Below are 21490 nucleotides of genomic sequence, written 5' to 3'. Positions count from 1 at the left end.
GACCTAATTGGTGTCAAAGAAGAGCTACAGTATTTCTCTAGATAGCCATGGGGACACCCAAAAACAAATCGTCCTTGTCCTCTTCACTTGCATTGCAAACACTTCAGCACTGAAAATGGATTCTGAAAATATCAAAGTGCAGAGGATGTTATGGTTGAAGATACATTTTAGTGTTTTGGCTGACTTGGGTTTCGAGCCATAGTTGTTGGTTGAAGCAATGCAGCGGAGAGAGACTGAGGCTGCATTAGCCACGCAAGGGGATCTGGCTGGTGGGGACCTTTCAGAATCTGAGCTGCCAAATGCTAACAACGACTCATGGTGCCTTTGCTCGCGCTGCCCGACAATGTCAGCAGAAGCTGAATCATTCAATTTTTCATTGGGTGCTGTTGCCAATACATACCCAAAGAGCCTGTGTGCCTTAGTATGCGTGAAAGGTTTAGTCCTCACTTGGACAGAGGGGTGCTGGAGACCTTCATGATCCCAAAGATACACTGGAAAAGACAACCAAGACCAGCAGGGCCAAGAGGACAGATGACCATGGAGTACTTTGGTCACCTAACACTACGTATATGTAATAGCTACCAGCTTTGGTAGTGATGGGCAGCAATTTTGGCTTCAGAAGCTAACACGCAATGCATCCTGGTACATGTAGCAATTTTGCATGCACTGGGGAATTTATTGCTTCCATCGACACTGATTGGACATCCAACATAAAACACGGCGAAACTTCCCTTTAATCAATCATAATCACAGCAAACCGTAACATAAACAGAAATCATCTTTACTCCAACCTTCAGAGACATCTCAGTTTGTGCAAAGCTTTATCTCAAGGTCATCAAAATAATCAAGCTTTGTGCAGGTTTTTCCAGGTGGGCGGGGAGGAGGCACATGGGATATAAAGTTTGAAAAGCAAAATCAGACAAGACAATGAAAAAGGAACCGAACTGGCATTTCTAGACAGTACAAAGTCATACAAGAATGTAAAACTGTAAATTTAGCAGCACCAGGTCATCTATCTGACTGCTACAAAATAAACTTGACATACCTGAAAATAGTACAAAACATGATCTGTATCTGTCTTTTCTTTTGCAAAATTGTGATCATGCTGGAGGACAAAAACATTTTCATCAAAACAGGTTAAATAATGAAACCCATGTTGACCAATCTAAGGTGATGTGAGACTGGTGGCTTTTTAAATATGGACTTTTTTTTTTGTTTTGTTTTTTTTTTGTTTGGCCAACATTTGATAGAAAAACAACTTTCAAGAATATTTAATAATTAATACCTTTCAACAGAGAACTTGAAGGTAAAAACGGTCTGTTCAAAACTAACACTGTTCATCCACACGTACAATGCAACACTGCGTCCCCTCCGCGTTGAGATGCTCTTCAGGTCGCTGTGCTGTAGAATCAGTCCAGTCCAGCAATCCAAAATGTATCCAAGATGTCCACCGTGTTCAGCAGTCAATCCTACCATGCTCAGTCTCACAGAGGGTGGGATCAGGCCAATTTGTCAGTAAGATGAGCTGTGATTGACTCCTGTCTTTGAAAGTTTATGACCGGTCAGGGGCGTAGATGGGGTGGTCGAGTCACAGACGGAAGGTTCTGGCTGCCGTACCGCCTCGTCCAGCTCGCTGATGAAGTGTTTCAGGTCCTCCAGGCAACGTTCACGGATCTCCCCAAGGTTCTCCCTGAGAGGAACCTGCAGCTGCTTCTCCAGGTTGGGGTCTTTAGCCACCAGCATCTTTACCACCATGCCAAATGTCTCACAGTCCTGACGGTACACCTTGAAGTAGACATGAATATGAGTCAAAAAAGGCACAACAAAAAGCCAAAACTTTACTTTCAAAAGACCCTCGAGGCACATTGACATCCATAGATCTCAGACTGAAAAGTGTCAACAGGTAGAGGTCAAACCCTTTGAGAGAAAAGCTCTTAATGAAGGAGATGAAAAGTCATTTCCTTCCTGCTCTACCTGGCACCTAGGTGTAAATATTCCAGTGTCATTGAGCCCGAGCTGATCATTCTGGTGTTAACACACATCATGTAGTGTCAAAAGATAAACACTTCTCCTCTCAAGTTTAATAATGGCCCTTTACGTAGGACAGGGCAGTCCAAGAGGCAATAAAACCCCCCTTTAGTGGCAGCTCAGGGGCTTACAACAGGTGTTAGAAGGACAATGAGGAAGAGGTGTCTTGTTTAGAAGCTGCTATTTCACACAGAGCCTCAAATGACTCCTGAAAACTGGAGGGAATGCACTGCCGCCACATCAAGTGTTGATTGCCACATAAACTGTTAAATCTGCAAAATACAAAAACAGATTTGTTTCTAACTCTTCATCCTTCACATGAGTTAACAATGAAATTCCTGAAGGGGAAAATGGAAGTTTCCATTTTCTAAAAGCTCCAGATGTGCTGTGGATGAATTCCCACACACAAGAAATCCTGCACCTCAGTCCTTGTTCTCCAGAATAGTTTTCCTCTCATGGCTTCAACAGAATGTAACAATGTAGAAATGACACTGCAGCATCGTGTCATTTTGTTCAGGTGCAGGGGTTTGAAAGGCATTCAGTAGAATAAAAATAACCTTTGAATGATGACAAAGGAACACAAAAAAAAGCAGAGCTGCAACAATTATTTTCAATTTTGATTCATTTGCCTTTTATGTTGACTAACCAATGAATCATTGGTCTTTAAAATATCAGAACAGTCAAAAGTGACAACTCTAAATGACTTGTTTTGTCAAAACAATGGTCCAAAATCCAAAGATACTGACTTTATTATCATTTCTGTCAAATGACAAATCATTTCAACATTTTTTCTTGAAATAGTTATGGGGATTGTATTACCCTAAAACCTCACAGAGGCTTAGAAATGCTCGTGGTCATCAAAGCACACATAAGCAACCCCGTGTCCAATCTGGCCAGGGACCTCTGTCGCATCTCTCTCCCTCGTTTCCTGTTGTCCCTCCACTATTACCATCTAATTCTAAGGCACAAAATGCTCCAAAAATACACATCACACATGAGGACCTTTTCTAATTGGACAGTGTGATGCTCCGTTTCTACAGAAAAATGGCCAAGCCTACACTGACAGACCTCAGGGACACACGTCAGATTCTCTATGGGATGCTGCTCTGTCCACTCTCCGATTTGCTCCATCTGTCCCTCCACTATTTCATGACACATTTCTTCCTCTAGTCAGTCTCTCTGTGCCTCGTTTCATCTTTGCCTCCATCTCTTGGTCAGTTCTCCTCGCTGATGAAGTGGAAGCAAACTCACCCACTGATAGTTATTAAGTTGCATATCAAGCCTGTGTGTGTGTGTGTGTGTGTGTGTGTGTGTGTGTGTGTGTGTGTAAAACTAGGCCAGGCAAGGGTGAGTTTCAGTCATTCGCCGGATACCAACAGAGGCTTCTGTGCTGCAGGGTGTTATTTATAGCTTTTCACAATGTTCCTAGAGCAGAGAGCATAATCGGAGTACAGATCACAAATAAAGATCTGCTGTCACACAGAGTTAATGCACTTGCAACAACACATGGCATCTTTCCAAACTCTGCATTTAACAAACACTTGTCCGCAGTTATATAAAAGCTCCATAGCATTCATCTGCAAATATTGAGCTAATCAGAAATTAAGGACAGTTATTTGGAACAAGTAAGCATTTCCAGGAAATTACACGATGCAGAATAAAATTACTGGAAGTGGGCAGTGTTTTCAGTTATCCCTCTTAAGGTGACCTGAAAATAACAAGAGGATAAATCAGCTCACAGGAAATTTGTGGTGAACATTAGGATACAAGCAGGTTAAGGAAAGAGCGCTGACGTACAATGAACACAGCACTTCTTCTGGGCGTTTCTATGCATTCCCCATGTACAATAAACGAATAAACGAGTGGAAGACATTACACAACAGTCACACTGACAAGTCTGTGCAAAAAGCAACAACGCATTGTCCTTTTAATCTTTTTCACGTCCCACGGTCTCATTCTGATGACTAGTGAATTCATTTATCAACTTTTCGGAGGAAGTATCCAATCAAGTATGCTGACAACAAGCTCTATAAATACGGGGAAAGTCGTTCTTAGATAACAATGCGCTGAAAATGTACTTCCTGTATTCAAACGCACTTCCTGAAATCCCTCCCTTGTTATCCAATCAGGAAGGAAAGGACCAGTTCTCGACATTGGGGTGGGGTCGGTCCACGTCTGTCTCTGCTTCTGAAAACTTCTTTAAACTTTATTTTAGCCCGTTAAAACAGGATTGGGAGTGAGCGTGTGAGCCTGCCTGGCCTCGGAAAAGAAGAGTGAAAGAGTTGGGGCTTGAGTCCATTTGCCAATCTTTGTACCTAAAAAAAAAAAACCCCACTGAGGCTGGAACTGTCTGACTGTCTGTGTTGTAGCCAAAAATATTTAGATTCCTCAACAAATGAAATAAAACTCCCTTTGTATCACAGCCTGGACTGTGAGGAGTAAAACATAATACTCTTTATTGCCTCTCATGCCTTGTCACTCACTATAACCAGTTAGTCTGTACTGCAGCCAAAGTCAACTTTGACAATGAGAACGGGCTTCAGGTTGAATTTCAGCAGACCAATTTCACTTAACTACACAAACACACACTGAGACGCTGGTATAACGCTGCCCAGCACGATGTCTGGCAGATGATGGAAAGTTCAGCCTGTGATCTGTGAAAAGCGAAGGGACAGTTGGTGAGCTTTCCAGGGGAGCTACTGGACTGGAGAGTGTTTGTGTCCGCCTGTTTAGAGGAGATGGCTAGACCAGATTGGGTGCAGAAAGCCAAACATCTGGCCGACACTTGTCAAGTGGCTGAACGCGAGAGCCTCCTGCAACAGAAGCACTGCTGCGAGTTCGCAGAGCGCATGTGAAAGTGACTTTGTTGTTTCGCACTGAAAACGAGAGGCTAACTTGACAAGTGCTTATACATTTTCCACTCGCTACTCAGTTACTTTGGCAAGTAACCAACCATGATGAGAAGAAGTTATCTCAGGTTTTGATTGGTGTTTACAAAGGTTTTAAGGGCTAAAGTGTTTACCAATAAACAACAAGCCAGACTTAAGGTTGTTCTGATTCCATTCATCTTCCTGTTTTTCCCAAGACTTGTACAGACAGTGATGAGAAAAGTATTTTTTTTTGCATTTGATTACTTAACTTCTATTCGTACCTGGTTGTGTGCAACAGAAACGAGGGCTGACTTCACTTGTAATCATGACTAATCAAGCCAGTCTTTCATGACAGTACCAGGGAGGACTGCCAAGTGAAGAGCAACCTGCACGTAAGTGATCTAGATATCACAAAAGCCAAAGAAAGGACCAGGAGGAGGAAAACTGCTCAATCTGAATCTGAGAATCAGTAATCCTGGAAAGAAACCTGAAACTTCACATCCCTGGAATACACTGTTCCCTCTCATTTTTCATTTTCAACGGTTATATTATTTCCAGACCACGAGAGCATGAGTTTAACTGACAAAGGAAAGACAACATAGTTGACAAGCTCATATTAAAATACCTTAAAGGTTATTCTTGACATTTTGGGTCTTGGTAATGATTTTCCAAAAAAACCTACATGAAATAAAACATTCAAAACGCTTCAGAATCCCTAAAATCTGAAACAAAGCTCACACCGTGGAGCTCGAATGAACGGGAGGAGACACAGCTGGGGAGAAAGAGACAGGCTATAAAACAGGCCAGAAGTTGCAGCGTCAGCAGCAGTGTTATAACGACCTATAGGCTCTGTGGCACGGCTATATGTGAGAGTGCAGTGTGTGCTCCAGGGCAGAGCTGGCTCAGGTTTATGGTCCCAGTAAAGCAGCAGTAGTGCTCACTGGTGCAGGAATGGGCTTCATTAGATCGCTGAGCAGCGCTGGAACCTCGAGCCTGAGGTGGTTTAAGCTCCGTTAAGTGGTCGGCCTCGCAATTTACTGTATGCGCAAACCAATACCATATCTAGGTAGCACTTGTGTTTCTGCTTTCATTTACTGTATGTGTTCGTGTGCCATGTACACGATCCTAGTGCGCCCTGTGTGTGTGTGTGTGTGTGTGTGTGTGTGTGTGTGTGTGTGTGTGTATTTGTAAAGAAGAGTCAAACACTGAGGGAGAGTTGTGATGTTTGAGCCATGTGGGTTAACAAGCTGGTGCAGGGTTTAATGAGCAGTTGTTGCACTTTCGCCAGTCAGGATGGGAGACTAACAAGAACCACCAGGAAACTGCTGACAAATCTGGCAACCAGCTACTTTGGCAGATAATTACCCATCACTTCAGCAATGTTCTGAAACTGATATTTGGCTATTTGGTGAATTTTGGGATGTACCCACCACTGTGACTGGTGGACAGGAATTTCCTGCCTTGTTAGGAACCTAATAGGTGGCGGTTCCAGTAATGCCTACCCAGTAAAGTAAGCTGACATTTATAGAAAAGTCCTACAAATTTCCAACTTGTAATGAAAGGACTGTAAATAAAGTGATTTTCCAAAAAGGGGCAACCGAGAGCTACTGACACAAAAAGTTGATACAAATGCTACATGAAAACCAATTAAAAAGCCCAAATCAATAAACAAACAGGTAAGAATTGCAGATATAGCAATTTCAAATTTCAAATTTCTTGTGTTGGCTGAGTTTGAACAGCTGATTGCCGACTCGTATTAAACTCTCTCCAGTTAAACGGATAGCTAAATGTAAAAGATATCGGAGTTGTGATGAGTATGGATAGGTACCTTTTCTATCTCCTGAGCTTTGGCAGCAATGGCCAGGGCTCGTCGCTCTTGAAAGTTTTCTGCAGACAACTTCTGGCAATCCTCCACGGCTGGAGCCACTGGCGGCTCCTCTTTCTCTCCCTCTGGAGGATGGCTCTCTTCCTAAAAGTGGAGGCGAAAAAAACGGGTGAGTCGCGGCTCTGAGGAAAACTCAGAAAAAGGTAGCACAGGATGAGAGCGAAAAGAGGTTGTTTTGATCAAGAAATGTGTGCCACAAAAGCATTAATGCATGTTTTGAAAGAGTACTACCACTGCTGCTGTCAAGATGCCATAATGCTCGCAATTACAAGCTCCAGAGAACGGGAATAGACGTACGGTCAGCAACTTCTTCTCATGCTATGACCTGACCTACAGTTTAACTTTCCTGCATATCTAGGCTAAATCCTCACATTTGCCTCATCAAGCACGTCTTTCCCTACGTTTCTCCTGCTGAAAAGCCTAAGCACACTGTGCTGATCTGTCCTTACGTCCAAAACGAGTCAAAGAATTAGGGATTCATGGGAATTTCAACACTATTATCGGAGAGACAACCGAGAAGCTGCACACCAGATGTGGATCTTCATTTTTAACACTGTTCTCAGTACTTAGCAAATTATGACTAAAACCTGGCTTAACATCAAATCTATTTTTCAAAGTGAATTGTAGAAACTGACATCTCAGCTGTTTTTATGTCTTGAGAACATGAAATCTGGCCAGACAAGCCCTGATGAGCCATCTAATGGGTAGACTGGAAACTCTAGTACCCATAAGTATTACTGTTGAAAGCCAAAAGAAAGAGCAAAGGGGGAGAAATGAGGCCAACTTGGATCACCGCTCAATTTCTTTTGCTCATTTCCTGATACTATTAGAGTTTGAAGGCCAGGGAGCAGAACTGCCCAGCCATGACTAAAGTCCAGTCATACATTAAGGGAAACAGGCCAGGGACTAAGTCATATTAAATCTCTAGATGACTGAGGGAAGTAATTACAGGAGATGGTACATCACAACGCCGAGTGTGGTCTAAAATAATAAGCACAACTCATAAAGCATCATCCAATTATTCCTCCTTCCCATTCCCTCCCCGAAGCGATGCTTGGGAGAAATGTGTACGGTTGTGCATGTCTGAAAGATCGCATTTGTCAGCCTTCAGCCTCCTTAGACTCGGTGAAAAAAAAAGAGAAACCCTGTCTGAGTCTTTCACTTCAGCTTGCTGGGAACAGCCCAACCTGGAAGGATGTCACACTATCAATACCGAGTTTGGCAATTTCACTTTGTGCAAACTAGACTAGAATTAAATGTCATCTGTTGGGGAGAATGGGTAATCTCTTTTCAATGTAATACTAACAATAAATTCAACAAAAGGGTATTAGAGCTAAGCCCTTTTTCTTCTTATCCCTCTGCTGTGAAAAAAGGCCTGCTTGGTTCAATGAGCCCTGAACCGAACTTTTAAGTTCCAATTGCTGGAGATACTTAATTACTGTGCAAAATGAATTGATGCTGTATTTCTTTCACTTCCACTGATAACCTGCCAAACACATTTGGGGACAGATAAAAGTAGTTAATAATTTTCAATAATTCAAAACAGCAACCTCACTCATAGGAAATCACTAAATTAAGCAGAACAGAACAAAACACTGGAACAGAACAGCAACGCCACAAACTGATGATATCCAGCTATGGCTAGCTGTCAAACAACTAAATGCTAGCTGCTCTGTCAGGATGTCCATAGGCACAGAGGTGCTCTGAACCAAATGCTAACGCTAGCATGGCAACATGCCTACAATGATAATGTTACCGTAAATATAGGGTTTAACATATTAATCATCCAAGTCTAAAATACAGCTGAGGCTGATGGGAATGTCATTAGTTTCTGGTCAGAAAACAAAGCGAAAGTATGACCTGACGACAGCTCTGAGAAAACATTAACGGATCATCAAAATTACCACAATGCAACCTGTGAGAGATAAGTTCTGATATCAGATTTCATGGAAGTTATGCAATAGTTGTGGAGATATTTAACTTTAAAACATAAATGTTTACCCAATGGTGGCACCACAGGAAATGTCGGGGATCATAAAACCATTCGCATGCATTGTCTGGGAACCATGAATAAAAAGCACTGGACAAACCAACGTAGCCTTCCCTGGAGCAACACTGCCAACATGGCTACAAATACCACAATAACTGACCTCTTTCTGAAACTACCACAGGTTTATAACCAGTATGATCCTCTGGTCACTTGTGTTTCTTCGCCCTGTTCGCACCACCAGATCTCAGCAATTATCTTGGCTGGTTATCATACTGTAATTCACACACATTTGATGCCTTGTGTTGCGATAAAACCTCATGGTGACCTTTTCAGCAACAGGGTATGCTCTCCCACCCACTTGGCCACCGTGGCTCTCAGCCAGAGCTGCTCTTTAGGTTCCCTCTTTGGTCTCCTCTGTCTGGGATGGCTCCAGAAAGCCTGCGTGTGTTTGTTGAATCCCCACAGCAGGCAGCGGCTGGGGCCATAAGTGCAAGCTTTACTGGGGGCACAGCACAAGCCTTTCATCTTGGCCAAGGTTATGGGTTTGTGCCCCCAGAACAAAAAACAACAATACACCACTGGCTAGATCAAACACAGAAAAAGCAGCAGTGTGTGTGTGTGTGTGTGTGTGTGTGTTTGGAGAGGTGGGGCACTTTCATCACAGGGGCTGATTTGGTGGTGGTGGGTGGTTCTTGCAAAAATGCACATCAGGAGGAGAAGAAAGGGCCGTGTTTGTAGCTTGTGATCTCTGACATCTAAAACAATGCATGGGTTTACAAAGATATCCAAGTGCCCACCATGCCAGTCAAAAGGACGACCCAGTGAAAATACGACAAACACTGCAACATACAAATTACCTCCAAAACATTCTGCAAAAGATCTCAGGGCAGCGAATGAGATAAATAAGCCCCATTCAGAGTTACAATTTTATGGGCTTTTTGATCAAAGTCATGTTGTGCACATCATGGGAATGTTAGACCGAATGCCTCAAATTAAAGAGTCACTGACGCAGGACAACTGCAGTCACTACAGCAGCGGCGTAGTTGAGGAAAGAAAGAGGTTTGAAGCTTTCACAGTAGCAAGCGAACTCTGTCCTTTAACTATATGCCATTTTTGGGTGGCTGTTTTACCTAAAAACAAACAAACAAAAAAAATCATTGCCTTAGAGTGACCTAAAATAAATGATTTCACAATTTGGTAGACACTATAGTGACTGAAATAGTAGCTTAACCTTAGCAAAACACATGAATTCCACAGGAGTTAAAAAGGTGCTGCTACTCTCAGATGATGTGGACACTTCAAGTCAATCCATTATATCAGACACCAAGGCAGGATAGGACACGATGGTTGACGAGTGTGTCAAGGCTTTTCATGTGACCCTGATGCTACACATCAGTTTCTCACAAGCACAAGACCGTTGACTGGCTACATGTGCTAGACAGTCACAGCTACCATACATACAGTCAGTCACACTGTTCAAGAGAAGAAGGAAACAACTGTTCATTGTAAACAGTCTAAACACATCCCAACGAGTTCCACGGGGACTTCTGGCTTTGCTGCTAAGATCCTATGATAAAATTATGACTTGGGCTACTGAGTTAGCCTCTTCGCTTCTGGGTGGCCACAGCTAAAGGCACTGCGCCTAATCACATCTGATTGCATTTACACTACACTCCTCACTAGTTCAAAATGGATAATATCAGAAAAGCAAGCTGTTATTTGTAAAACAGGCTGCAGAGATCTGCGTCCAATACTGACTAAAAACAAGAGCACCTTAAGGGAGGATGGCTGGGACTTTTGTCGACACTTGAGCCCTTCTCCCTACACCATTACAAGTTCCTGTGATTGAAGTCTGCTTACAACACAGGTAAACAAAGTGCAGGCCTGATGGCTTTTATGCTCTGCGTGAGGGCCACTTTAAAACCCATTAACATACTTCAATGGGACTAAACACTTATTAGAAGGACGGAATTTAAGAAGTTCCAGATGCATCCTGCTGTACAGTGACAAAGTCCATGATATAAAGTATAATAAATACAACAGTCCACAGTACATTTGGGACTGGACTCTTGTATTTCCAATGTGTAAAGACAAAAAGCTGATATATACAAAAAGAAGCAAAGGCTTGTGTTATGTTCTTGTTCATTCAAGTAAAATTTGAAGCACAAAAAAAAAAAAACAGTACTGACGTTCTAATTCATGTGTTTCACGTCCTTGTGCTCACCTTGTTTGAGGTTGTGCTGTGCGGGGAGCCTTCTCTTGACAGGCCTGGAATTTTGTCTGAAGAAATAAGAAAGGGACGAAAAAAGGGTTTGACACAGTGAGACTTGAGTGAGGGCTAAAGTATAACATGATTTGGAAAAAGAAAATTAGAAGCTAGAGGAAGGAGGGAAAACAGTGGGAAGCATAAATTCAGTGTGTCTGGAAAGTAAGTATGTGCTTCTGGTGATCAGGGCTCCATAAAGGTGTTGATGTTTGATGCCTGGGCTGTAACATCTGGAACAATCTAGAAACAGATGGCTCACGATCGTGCTCCGAACTCCGGTGGATACGTTCACTGCAACGCATTTTCCCCCTCATCAATTGACCACCTTCTTCTCACTCTCCATTTGTTCCTCAGCTTTCTTCAACCATTCACGACTTTTAGCCGACTGACCGAGTCTACCAACAAACATGAACTCTGAGGACCTCGCTGTGAAGCAAGAACACCCTGATGTGGAAGCGTTGGCTTCAGGAATATCCATCAGACATCCAATACCCTTTCCCTGTTCTTCCACACACGACTGGGTGGCATCTTTATGAGGCCTGACAAAGTGGCAGACAGAGCGGGGAGGAAGGCTGGCTGCTGGACACATTAGAGACGCTTTCTGTCTCTCTCGGGTTACCCAGACTGGGAATAGTTTACATTTAATGATTGTAACCTTTGTATATATCTGAAACAAATCCTCTGCATGTCATCTCATCATGCTTTCATTAATTTCCGATGAGAACTGAAATTGTGTACTTCCTCTGAAAACAAGATCTAAAAGTAGAAAACCGCTGCCAAACTGCATTTGGTGCAACTTTTCTATCCCGTCTACAGCAGCTATACTGAACTGTACTTACCAGTCATCTTGATCTGAGAATAAGTCTCTTCATACCCTGTAGGAAGACCAAACCGTAAGGTCACTGGCTGTGTACTTTACATAATAACGAGGCCTTCTTATTTTACAGTAATCTAGCAAGCACACACTCCCTGAATGCTTCACTGAAAATATGATTAATGATGTTATGCTCTGCTTTCAAGAGGTTATAATCGTGCATTTCCAACACTTTGAACACACTATCAAATATTATCTGGCCACATAAGGCTGATTAACTTCATTCTGGGGTCCACTGAGCTCATTTCATGAGTAAAAAGCACCAATCATCAGGCAGATCTAAAAGGAGAGATGGCCAGCACTGAAGATGGCTGCAGACCAAAATAACACTGCAGTACATGCAGAAACAGGAGCTTGAGATCTACAAACTTACAAACAACATGCGGTAAACAAGGAGACACTAGCATTTTTTTTTACAGTCCACTTGATCCAAGATTTAGCATGAGCCTTCTGAGGTGCATTGTACATGTCCAGTGTCCAGTGTCAGTAAGATCAACTGGCATTAAAAAATATGTGCCCAAATGCTTTGATTAAGTCCGTTTCTACACTTTATCCTCCCAAAACTACTCTTGATGGCTGTGCCATTGGTGTGAGTGTGAGTGTGAGTGTGTGTGTGTGTGTGTGTGTGTGTGTGTGTGTGTGTGTGTGTGTGTGTGTGTGTGTGTGTGTGTGTGTGTGTGTCAATGTGCTGTAAAAACACAGTCCTTTTACCATTGTAGTGTCGGAAACACTAACAGATCTCCATACCAGGTAGAATAATGGTTTATATAATGAAAGCCATTGCAGCAAAGTCACTTCTCAGTACTAAAAAAATAAAATTCATCATCTCACTTCAGACCTGGGTGACAGAATTTCAGTGCCAAATAAGATAACGGAGTTTATGGCAGATGAAGTTCTTTAGGATCAATAGATGCTACAGGTATATGTTTCAATATATCCTGTGGGCTTAAACTCGATTTCAGTTAAATAATTCAAGCAAGTCATTCTATCCTCCATCCTTGCATCCTTGAAGCCACAACAATTCCTTCTAGCATTTTTCTGACATGGCAAGGATGCAAGGAGACGTGTGAGGAATGACAAATCAGCTCACTGTCACCCAAGTCCAAGTTTGTTCTCGTGGCTCAGTGTACAGACCCAAACTGTCGTGTCCAGTCTGTTGAGGAAAGAGCGCCCCCCAGAGGTGGTCGGAAACTCCTGCGTGACCATCTGGACCGTCCACACCTGAAAAGCCAGTCAGCGTGATAATCAGTCACGGATAAGACAGTGAAATAATACAGGGAAATTAAGAGGTCTTGACGGTGAATATACAATTTGTGCTGAACTTACAGGCAAAGTCTTACTGCTCTTTAAAATGTCCATGTTTATTTTTGTAAGGTTTCTGCTTTTCAAGCGACTGATATTTCATTTGGTGAATGCATTTTCTTTTCATGAGTTATAGCCAATAAATGAGTCATGACTGAATTTGCAACTGAAGACACAGACTATAAATGCTCTGCTTCCTTTTGGTAGTAATGGCTTTTTGTATACGAGTAGGTTCTATCAGCCAAGACTGCAGTTTTTTCCATCTGTGCACTTTAGGATGTGTCAACTCCAACTACACATCTTATATTCCAAGTATTAAAATCCCCCTTGTGCCAGGATGAACACAAAGGAAAAAAGAAGAGCTCCTTGCTGCATGAGGCGATGGGAAACATCTACAGGGGAAATTTCTACATACTCTTGCCTTGCTGTGAGGGAAATGGCAGACTCTTGGCTCTGTCTGGGGAGTAGCCTCTGCTACTGACACTGGAGCCGGAGCGACTGTGAGGGGAGCGGGCCACCTCACGGCGCACAGGGGAGCGCTCTCGGAGCGGCGGGAATGGGGCTGCCTTTCTTCTGTAGTGGTCTCTGTCCTCCCTGGAAAAACAGAGGAGAATGTGTGGGCTGTCATCATTTGAATGGTCCAAACAGCCGAAGTGCTCTGTGAATGACAAATGAGCTCCACTACTCCATCTGACATAACTATCTCCAGTTTCAGAGAATCTAAACACATGTACTTCTACCATCCCTCTTTGTTAAACAACACGTAACTGAATCCTGATGTGAAAACCTACAGCATGCTACAGCTACAGCGACACTCAACCAAAATTAGAATTTGAGATATGGAGTGTGAGACAGACATGACAGCAAAACAGACAACAAAAGCAACAAACAAAGAGTAAACAGGGAGAATACAATGGATGCAGAGTGAAACAGAAAACAATGAAATTATTACATTATGAAATTATGACAAAACAGCTCATCTTACATAAGACTGACACACAATTTGGATTCAATTACTGATATGAAAACTGTTTCTCCCCTCATATAAGCTTGGTAAATAAACGCATCAATGAAGCCAAAACCTATACGGGATTTTAATCTGACCAAGTCTACTAATAACACAGTTCACCTCTGTTTGGCTGCAGCTTTGATGGCTGCAATGGATAAGATGCACACACATGGGCAATAATGGCATCTGAACGCCCTGCTGCAGTAATTCAGAATGCATTCACTCATACCCCCTGTCCAGGTTGAGGATGGCTTGCACGAGTGTGTCCTCCCCGCTCTCTGGGAGTGATCTGGGCGCTGGGTAGATGGCCTGGCTTCGCACGCTGTGAGGTGGTGGTGCACGGGCGCTGAGAGGGTAAAAACACGGGAATGTGTGGTCAGTTACAAGCTCTATACAAAAATATTCTATAACATGGCAGCAAGTACCATTTGGTCATTGGACTGGGTATTCATGGTATGGGTTTGCTTAACTGAGCGTCTCTTTGCCCCTTTTCCTAACTCTCAACTGATCTCTGACCTGAATCCACACCAAACCCACCAATCAACAGGCCAGAAATGACCTTGGTGCCCTTTCACAGCTCCAAATATTTGTCTGGGAGTGAAAGCCCCTGTCTGCCTGCTAAGTGGTGGGTCTAATCGGGACAATTTGTCTGACTTTTTTTTCCTTATATTGCATGTGTATACAGCTGTGGATTCTTAGATATAATATATTAGTGTGATGCTCTGTTGTGTTATCTTATTTCCTCTCTTTGTTGTTTTATCCAGATAAGTGAACTTCAATCGACCGTCAAAAATATATCATTCACTTTGGCACTGTCAAACAGCACAGGTGCGGCCTGAAACACATAGCAACGTTCTCGATAACAGAGAATGGGGAGCATTTCCCACCAAGGCAACCGCATTCGTTTTAGTGTTTTACTACACTACAGCACACTTACACAAAAGTCAGACTTAATATTTCTTTTGAAAATAACACATATAAACTTTAAGACATTTAAATTCATTTTGTAAATTGTTGCTTCCACTTAATATTTTTGACCTTTGTATATTTCGATGCTGAGCCAACACTGTTGTATATAGCATGAAGCTACAATTCTTAGATGACCAACAATACAAGCAGGTAGATGTGTTTGCTGATGAGCAAAGCCAAAGCACAGATGACATTAACAAACGACAGCACACTTTTGCTGAAATGACTGAGTGGGGCCAGGGCCAAGGATTTTTAGTGAATATTGTGAACCCATCAACCAAACTCTGTAGCCTCGATTTTTACAACCCAATCCGTAGCCTGCGAACCATAGCTCGACTGAAGAGTCATCGAAACTATAAAAGCGTGGAGCCAGGTGAGCACTGAGACTGTGAGAAACGTGAATCGGGTGAGACAGGCCAATATGGCTCGGAGCAACCCGTGATTTATCATCACTGTTATTTAAACAAACATTTCAAACACATACTGAAAACGGAGGCCCACTCCTGCAGAAATCTCCCCCCCCCCCCCCGATTGGCCTGAGCAGGGGACTTAAACACAGAGGACTTGTTCGCAACACAAGCGCATAGAAAGACTGTCCCCTGCTGTCCATAAAGATAACATCCAATTTTAATGAGTTACTTGATAGACAAGTTTCATTTTTTGGGTGGGGGGGTGGGGGGGAAGCGGTTTACCCAAACTCCAAAGGCCGTCCTGGGTGTGGATCTTCCCTGGGCACTCTGTAAGGATAGTCCTCCTATACAGTAAAGAAATGTGTAAAAAAGATCAAATCCATGAGTGAGACCTTTGCACTTTTTCTTCAAACAATTTCAGTGTATCCAAAAATACAGATGTTCAAGAAACGTGTTATACATCTGTCTGAAATTAAAATGTGACAAGTTTTGGTTTTAAATGCTCACTTCACTTGCATCTAAAATTGCCCCCTCCAGTTCATTTAATAACATGACTGTAAAACTGAAAAAATACAATAAATATGAATGTCAACTCAACAGTTACAAAAATAAATAGCAGCTGTATCTCTCATGATGGAGTGTCAGAGTCCAAGAAGGCGACTGACATGCATACATTAAATAATTGGTTACAATGTAGAACACGCTGCATGGCTTGAAAACATTTCAACTTGAACCTTCAACTGTAGCGCCCTCAGCTGGTCAGTGATGAGAATGCACATTAAACCAACAATATTAACATGATACGCAGCTGCAATATGTCTACAGTTGTGCAAAATGGTACATGTGCACAGAGATCATCACTTGGCTTCATAACTTTAATACATGGAAGTGTTGGTGTAAATTGATACTTTATGTACAGTGAGTCTGATGCATGTAGTCGTGTTAGTAATATTGTTAATTAAAGGTTGATGATATTTTTGACTTTCAAAGCTAACTTTTTGGCCCATAATCAAGTCTGAAACAATCTGCTGTAACTGAACATCTTGTTTGTGACTTCATGTGCTTCTTTCTCTTTCAGTTCATTCTTATTGTGTTTGTTAAATAAGCAAATTGAATTTATTTTTTGTTTGACATCAGATTCGAGACAGTCTTCGGAAGTTCATAATACATTTTTGTTTGATAGCTGCAGCACGCAGTTTTATGTGTACATTGTACAAAAAGCTATACAGCAATGTCAATTGTATGATATTTATGCACTCACCCTCCTTGAAGGTGGACCGGCCCTGCGTTCAGCAGGGAAATGAAGACCATCACCGTGGTAGCCCCTCTGATCTTCATGGTAACTTCGTGGGCCTCCTCCATTTGGGAAAAAGCGTGGACCTCCTTCGTATTCATACCCGCCACGACCATAGTCGTCTTCTGGCCTGCCAAAGGGGCCCCTTCTCTCCACTCCTCCAGCAGCTCGTGGGTATGGACCCTGCCGGGATTTTACATTTTCAGTTAAACTTTTTTTTTTTAACTGTTTTTGGGTGAATTTTATTTCCATAACTTCTACTTTAAGATCTCTGTCTGCTGAAATGATAAATGGCAACACATTGGATAAATTTCTTCACTGATAAGTGTAACTGATGTCATTTCCATGTGGGGATAACAAAAAAAAGTGAGGAAAGGGTGGAGGGAGGGAGTCTCACAAGAATATACTTGTGTGAACACAGTTTCGAAAGTGAAGAAAATAGACTGAAGTGACGTTGCACACACTCACCGGTCTCTCTGTTAAAAAGCGTTCATCATACACTTCTCGCATTGCCCTGTCTCTCCTGTATGTCACTGCAAACGGCAGAGAGTGAAAGATAAATGTGACTGTCAAAGGGCGGTTCAACAAAACAAAAAAATGTAACCAACAAAACATCATCATATCATGAAAATGAGTTTCTGTATTCACTGTATAAGTTCTGCCAGCTTCTTTGAGGAGCAACATTCCAGTAAAACACATTAACGCTATATAAGCAAGAACATCAGATCATATTCTATATTTAATTAAATGACTGTGGGACATTTATTTTTGTTTCCTCATGTGAAAGCATTTTGGTTTTGGCTGGTGCAAGCTGCAAGACTAAGGACGATTTTGCAAAATATATAGACCCTCCCAGTTCTTTCATGTGCCACTTGAGATATTTTGTGACATATGATTCTGATCCTTACTTTCAGATTTACGCAGTTGTGGCATCTAAAAAATATGAAATGAATATACTGTAGATAAAAGTGTTATTCACTCACTTACTTTTGGACTCAAGGACTTCTGTGAATCAGGGTGATAGAGGGAAATGATCTTCAACACAATCTGTAAAAAAAAAAGATTAAAAAAATATTGTCACACTTGGATTAAGTGTTCAAGCAGCTGTTTTGGAGAGAGTCTATGTCTACATGCATTAAAAAATGTTAGGTTTAGCCACAAATACAAAAAAGTATGAAATAAGATAAGACAGAGTGCACTGTGAGACCATGAGACGTGATTCAACAACTGAGCCGGCTAAGGTTTTGCTCTGCAGAATGGACTTCACCTACAGACGAATGTCCCGTTGACCAACAACACCGCACTCCACACAGCACCAGCTTGATAGCACCCAACCGACAACCACCTACCCGGTAAGTGACAAAATTCCACACAACATCTTCTGTGATGGTAAATTTACTGATTACTGTCTGTCAATATAGAAAGGACGGTTAGCATTGCTAATTAGCTAGCCTCCGTATATGCTGCAAACATCCGCACGTTTCATTTCATCCAAGGGCAACTTAACTCATCGCTACTCACACAAAAAAATGATAAGTAAATATTTACGGCAAAATTTGGCATCTTCTAGATACACAGTTGCTAAAGAGCCCTCAATAAATGTGTTTTATTCCATACAAATTAGCAAAACAATCTCACCTTCCTCCCGTTTAGTTAGCCTAGCCTTTCCTCTTAGCTACATGGACAACGGCTCTTTTATTGGACGAGGAATAGGATTGCGTCATCAATTGGCGACGTACAGACATGGCGTTTATTTCCTTCTGGTAAACGTTTGTTGCTTTCAAACACACAAAGTTCTGTCATTTAAAACGAAGTTGATATTATTCGAACGGCAGAACTGTGTTGGTAAGTAATTTTGTTAATGCAGTCATCTGCTTGAAGTAATTGGCGAATGTGCAGCTCTAATGTTGGCTAGCCTGTTGGAAGCTGGTGAAGCTAGTTGTGCGATACAGTTTTTATGCTAATTTGGTTGTCATATTTTCTTTGATAGTGTGTCGTATGCGTTCAGGATGAGCGGGGGTTTGGCACCAAGCAAAAGCACCGTGTATGTGTCCAACCTGCCATTCTCGCTTACAAACAACGACCTACACAAGGTTAGTTAGTCCCTAAAATTGTTGATCAAACAGCGTTTATCAGTGTTACGAAGTTAAGGATGCTTTGTTAGGCAAAAATCCCATTGTGGTCTCCGAACTTCCTTGCTGAAACAAATCACTTTGTCTCATTTCAGCTATTCACTAAATATGGAAAAGTTGTAAAGTATGTATTGGCTCTCTCATATTTTATTTTCTACTCTTTATATTTTACAGCACTGTATAAACCAAGCAAACTAGTCAAAGAACACATACTGTAACCCACAGCAATCATTTAAAAGCTGTGGATACTTGCTTGTAATGTAACAGTTACGAGTTTTAAATAGGTACTAATAACGAACGTTCTTATTTCAGGGTTACAATTGTAAAAGATAAAAACACTCGCCAGAGTAAAGGCGTGGCGTTTGTTCTTTTCCTGGACAGAGATTCTGCTCATAACTGCGCAAGAGCAGTGAACAACAAACAAGTGAGTCCATAACACATGAAGACCATTCGTTTTCACATACGCTCTGACACTGAGCATCAGCTGCAGTCTCCTTGTCACTGATGCTTCTTTAAAGGATATTCTCATGTCAGAGTGACTGTTTGTCTCCCAGTTGTTTGGCAGAACAGTGAAGGCGAGCATTGCCATCGACAATGGGCGAGCAACTGAGTTTATCAGGAGACGGAACTACACAGACAAAACTAAATGTTACGAATGTGGGGTCAGTGCATATTTAGCGTTCTTTTGTCCTGTGAAATTGTCAAATTTTATATTGAATTCCAGAATTACTAATGCAAGCATAAATTTTCCCTGTCCTTTGAATGCCGTCACATCACAGGACACAGGTCATCTGAGCTACGCATGCCCCAAAAACATTTTGGGAGAGAGGGAACCCCCGAAGAAGAAAGAAAAGAAAAAGAAGAGGAAAGCTCAGCAATCTGAACATGTGTGAGTATCTTATGGCTAATATTGTGAGATATTTGATATTAGACTGTGACACTTTTGTAATTTCTACATCTTTTTCCTTATAGTGAAGAAGAGGAAGAAAGTGAAGAGGAGGGAGAGGACCCAACCTTAGATAGTCTGAGCCAAGCCATAGCTTTCCAGGTACTTGTGTAGATATGGAAAACTCAACTCAGTGGAGACATTTGATTCAAGATTTTGCATCTGATTTGCTGAGTTAAATTATGGAAAGTTTTTACCCTTTTTTGTGTCCTTGTGGCCTAAACATCACTTGCAACATCTCGACTGAAATGCAGCACACTGCGTCAAAAAAGAGGAGAGCAAAGAGATAATATGAATAACTGCTGTTTGACATTGGAACTATGGCAATTTGAAAGTGGACTTTTATCTTTTAGCATTATTCTCCTGTCCTTTTGTGCCCCTCCAGCAAGCGTGTATGGAGGAAGAGGAAAAACAGAGGAAGCAGGCGCTTTTGTCTCAGGAGGACGGTGCTCATGCTTCATCATCCTCAGACTCCAAGAAGCCAAGGATCAAAAAGAGTGCATACTTCAGTGATGAGGAGGAGCTGAGTGACTGATAACACACAGTTTGGACCAAAAAGTTGTTGCTTTTTAAGTTGTTTTATTTTATTGTGGGGTTATGTTAAAGAAGATGTTTCCATTTACTCTGATGGAGTTAGATTTTCTTTTTGTTTTCTCTCTTTTTTTGTACATAGAACATATATATATTTAAGTGGATTGTGGATCGATTGAGCGTGTGTTGTCACTGAATAAAAACCTTTTTTCTTAATGACAAATTTGTTGCTGATGTGCCAGTGTTCACAGCAGAATCAGATAAAGGATGCTGAAGAAAAGGTTTTTTTTGTTTCAGTTAAGCTTAAGGTTGTGTTTATTTTTTATTACCAGCAGCCAGAGCGATGCAATAAATTCCAAAATTGGCTGTATATTTGAAATTTGACATAAAAAAGCAGAGCTTTGCCTCTTGTTTAGTTGGTACGTATCCAAAAAGGATTAAGTGACCTGGGGCGGTGGATGTAAATCCTTAATATTTCAACAGCTAAAACGCAGCAGCTGGGGGTTTCCCTGCCGTGAAGTGTCATCATCGGGACGGAGATAATGGAGAGTCCAGTTACTTGTTTTTGAAACGTGAAGGTTTGGGGACAGTCCCAACCTTCAAAAACCATCACGTCAAATAACACTCTCGGTACAGCGGTTCGCTTGGAAATGTGGTTTATGATGCTCTCTTGCGTCAGCACGCAAATAAAGCGCAGGATTCCCCGATGTTTTATGCGCACGTTATCTGAACTTCTGTGGCATGTCTGCAGTCTGCCAGTCAGATTCAGGGATATAAGAGGATTCCCAGTACAGTGAGCTGGCGGCAGTGTCGACACATTACTGTAGACGCAACATCACCGACTGGGGCATTTGTGGCATTACAGTGCTGTCGGAAAGTAGAAAGCTCGATAGCTCATAAACAGGAGAAATGATAAAGAGATCACTGCTGCATAGAGAGACATTTTTCTCCTACATGCGACCATTACCAATGAAAGTATTAATG

At 41.9% G+C, this 21490-nt stretch overlaps 2 protein-coding genes across 6 annotated transcripts; one reads left to right on the top strand and one right to left on the bottom strand.

Annotated features, from left to right (window-relative positions):
• Positions 1-760: 760 nt before the first annotated feature.
• On the bottom strand, positions 761-18589 carry pphln1 (periphilin 1). Of its 4 annotated transcripts, none has more exons than XM_070992462.1 (12): positions 18536-18589; positions 17885-17944; positions 17366-17430; positions 16865-17080; positions 15886-15947; positions 14454-14570; positions 13631-13809; positions 13048-13134; positions 11879-11914; positions 10998-11053; positions 6727-6867; positions 761-1785 (listed from the first exon to the last, which is right to left on the bottom strand). In XM_070992462.1, coding segments are annotated over exons 2-12 (1233 nt in total). In that variant the 5' UTR covers positions 17886-17944; positions 18536-18589; the 3' UTR covers positions 761-1512. The 4 variants fall into 4 exon arrangements, with proteins under 4 accessions (XP_070848563.1, XP_070848564.1, XP_070848565.1 ...); XM_070992463.1 differs by having other exon boundaries at positions 13637-13809; XM_070992464.1 differs by lacking the exon at positions 11879-11914.
• On the top strand, positions 18142-20727 carry zcrb1 (zinc finger CCHC-type and RNA binding motif 1). Of its 2 annotated transcripts, none has more exons than XM_070992467.1 (8): positions 18142-18249; positions 18888-18990; positions 19125-19153; positions 19342-19453; positions 19584-19691; positions 19809-19918; positions 20002-20077; positions 20361-20727. In XM_070992467.1, exons 2-8 carry the CDS (start codon positions 18907-18909, stop codon positions 20508-20510), a joined length of 669 nt encoding a protein of 222 aa, XP_070848568.1. In that variant the 5' UTR covers positions 18142-18249; positions 18888-18906; the 3' UTR covers positions 20511-20727. The 2 variants fall into 2 exon arrangements, with proteins under 2 accessions (XP_070848568.1, XP_070848567.1); XM_070992466.1 differs by lacking the exon at positions 18142-18249 and adding an exon at positions 18615-18742.
• The last annotated feature ends 763 nt before the right edge of the window (positions 20728-21490 follow it).

Source organism: Chaetodon trifascialis, chromosome 22, assembly GCF_039877785.1.
Source record: "Chaetodon trifascialis isolate fChaTrf1 chromosome 22, fChaTrf1.hap1, whole genome shotgun sequence".
NCBI lineage: Eukaryota > Metazoa > Chordata > Actinopteri > Chaetodontiformes > Chaetodontidae > Chaetodon > Chaetodon trifascialis.
This window is presented reverse-complemented; position numbering and strand designations above follow the sequence as displayed.

Coding starts and splice junctions, on each gene's coding strand:
- zcrb1 (XM_070992467.1), top strand. CDS start 18,907: ATGAGCGGGGGTTTGGCACCAAGCAAAAGCACCGTGTATGTGTCCAAC. Junction 18,991..19,124: donor CAAACAACGACCTACACAAG/GTTAGTTAGTCC, acceptor GTCTCATTTCAG/CTATTCACTAAATATGGAAA. Junction 20,078..20,360: donor GCCAAGCCATAGCTTTCCAG/GTACTTGTGTAG, acceptor GTGCCCCTCCAG/CAAGCGTGTATGGAGGAAGA.
- pphln1 (XM_070992462.1), bottom strand. Junction 13,810..14,453: donor ATCCTCAACCTGGACAGGGG/GTATGAGTGAAT, acceptor CTGTTTTTCCAG/GGAGGACAGAGACCACTACA. Junction 1,786..6,726: donor AAGCTCAGGAGATAGAAAAG/GTACCTATCCAT, acceptor GTCTACTTCAAG/GTGTACCGTCAGGACTGTGA.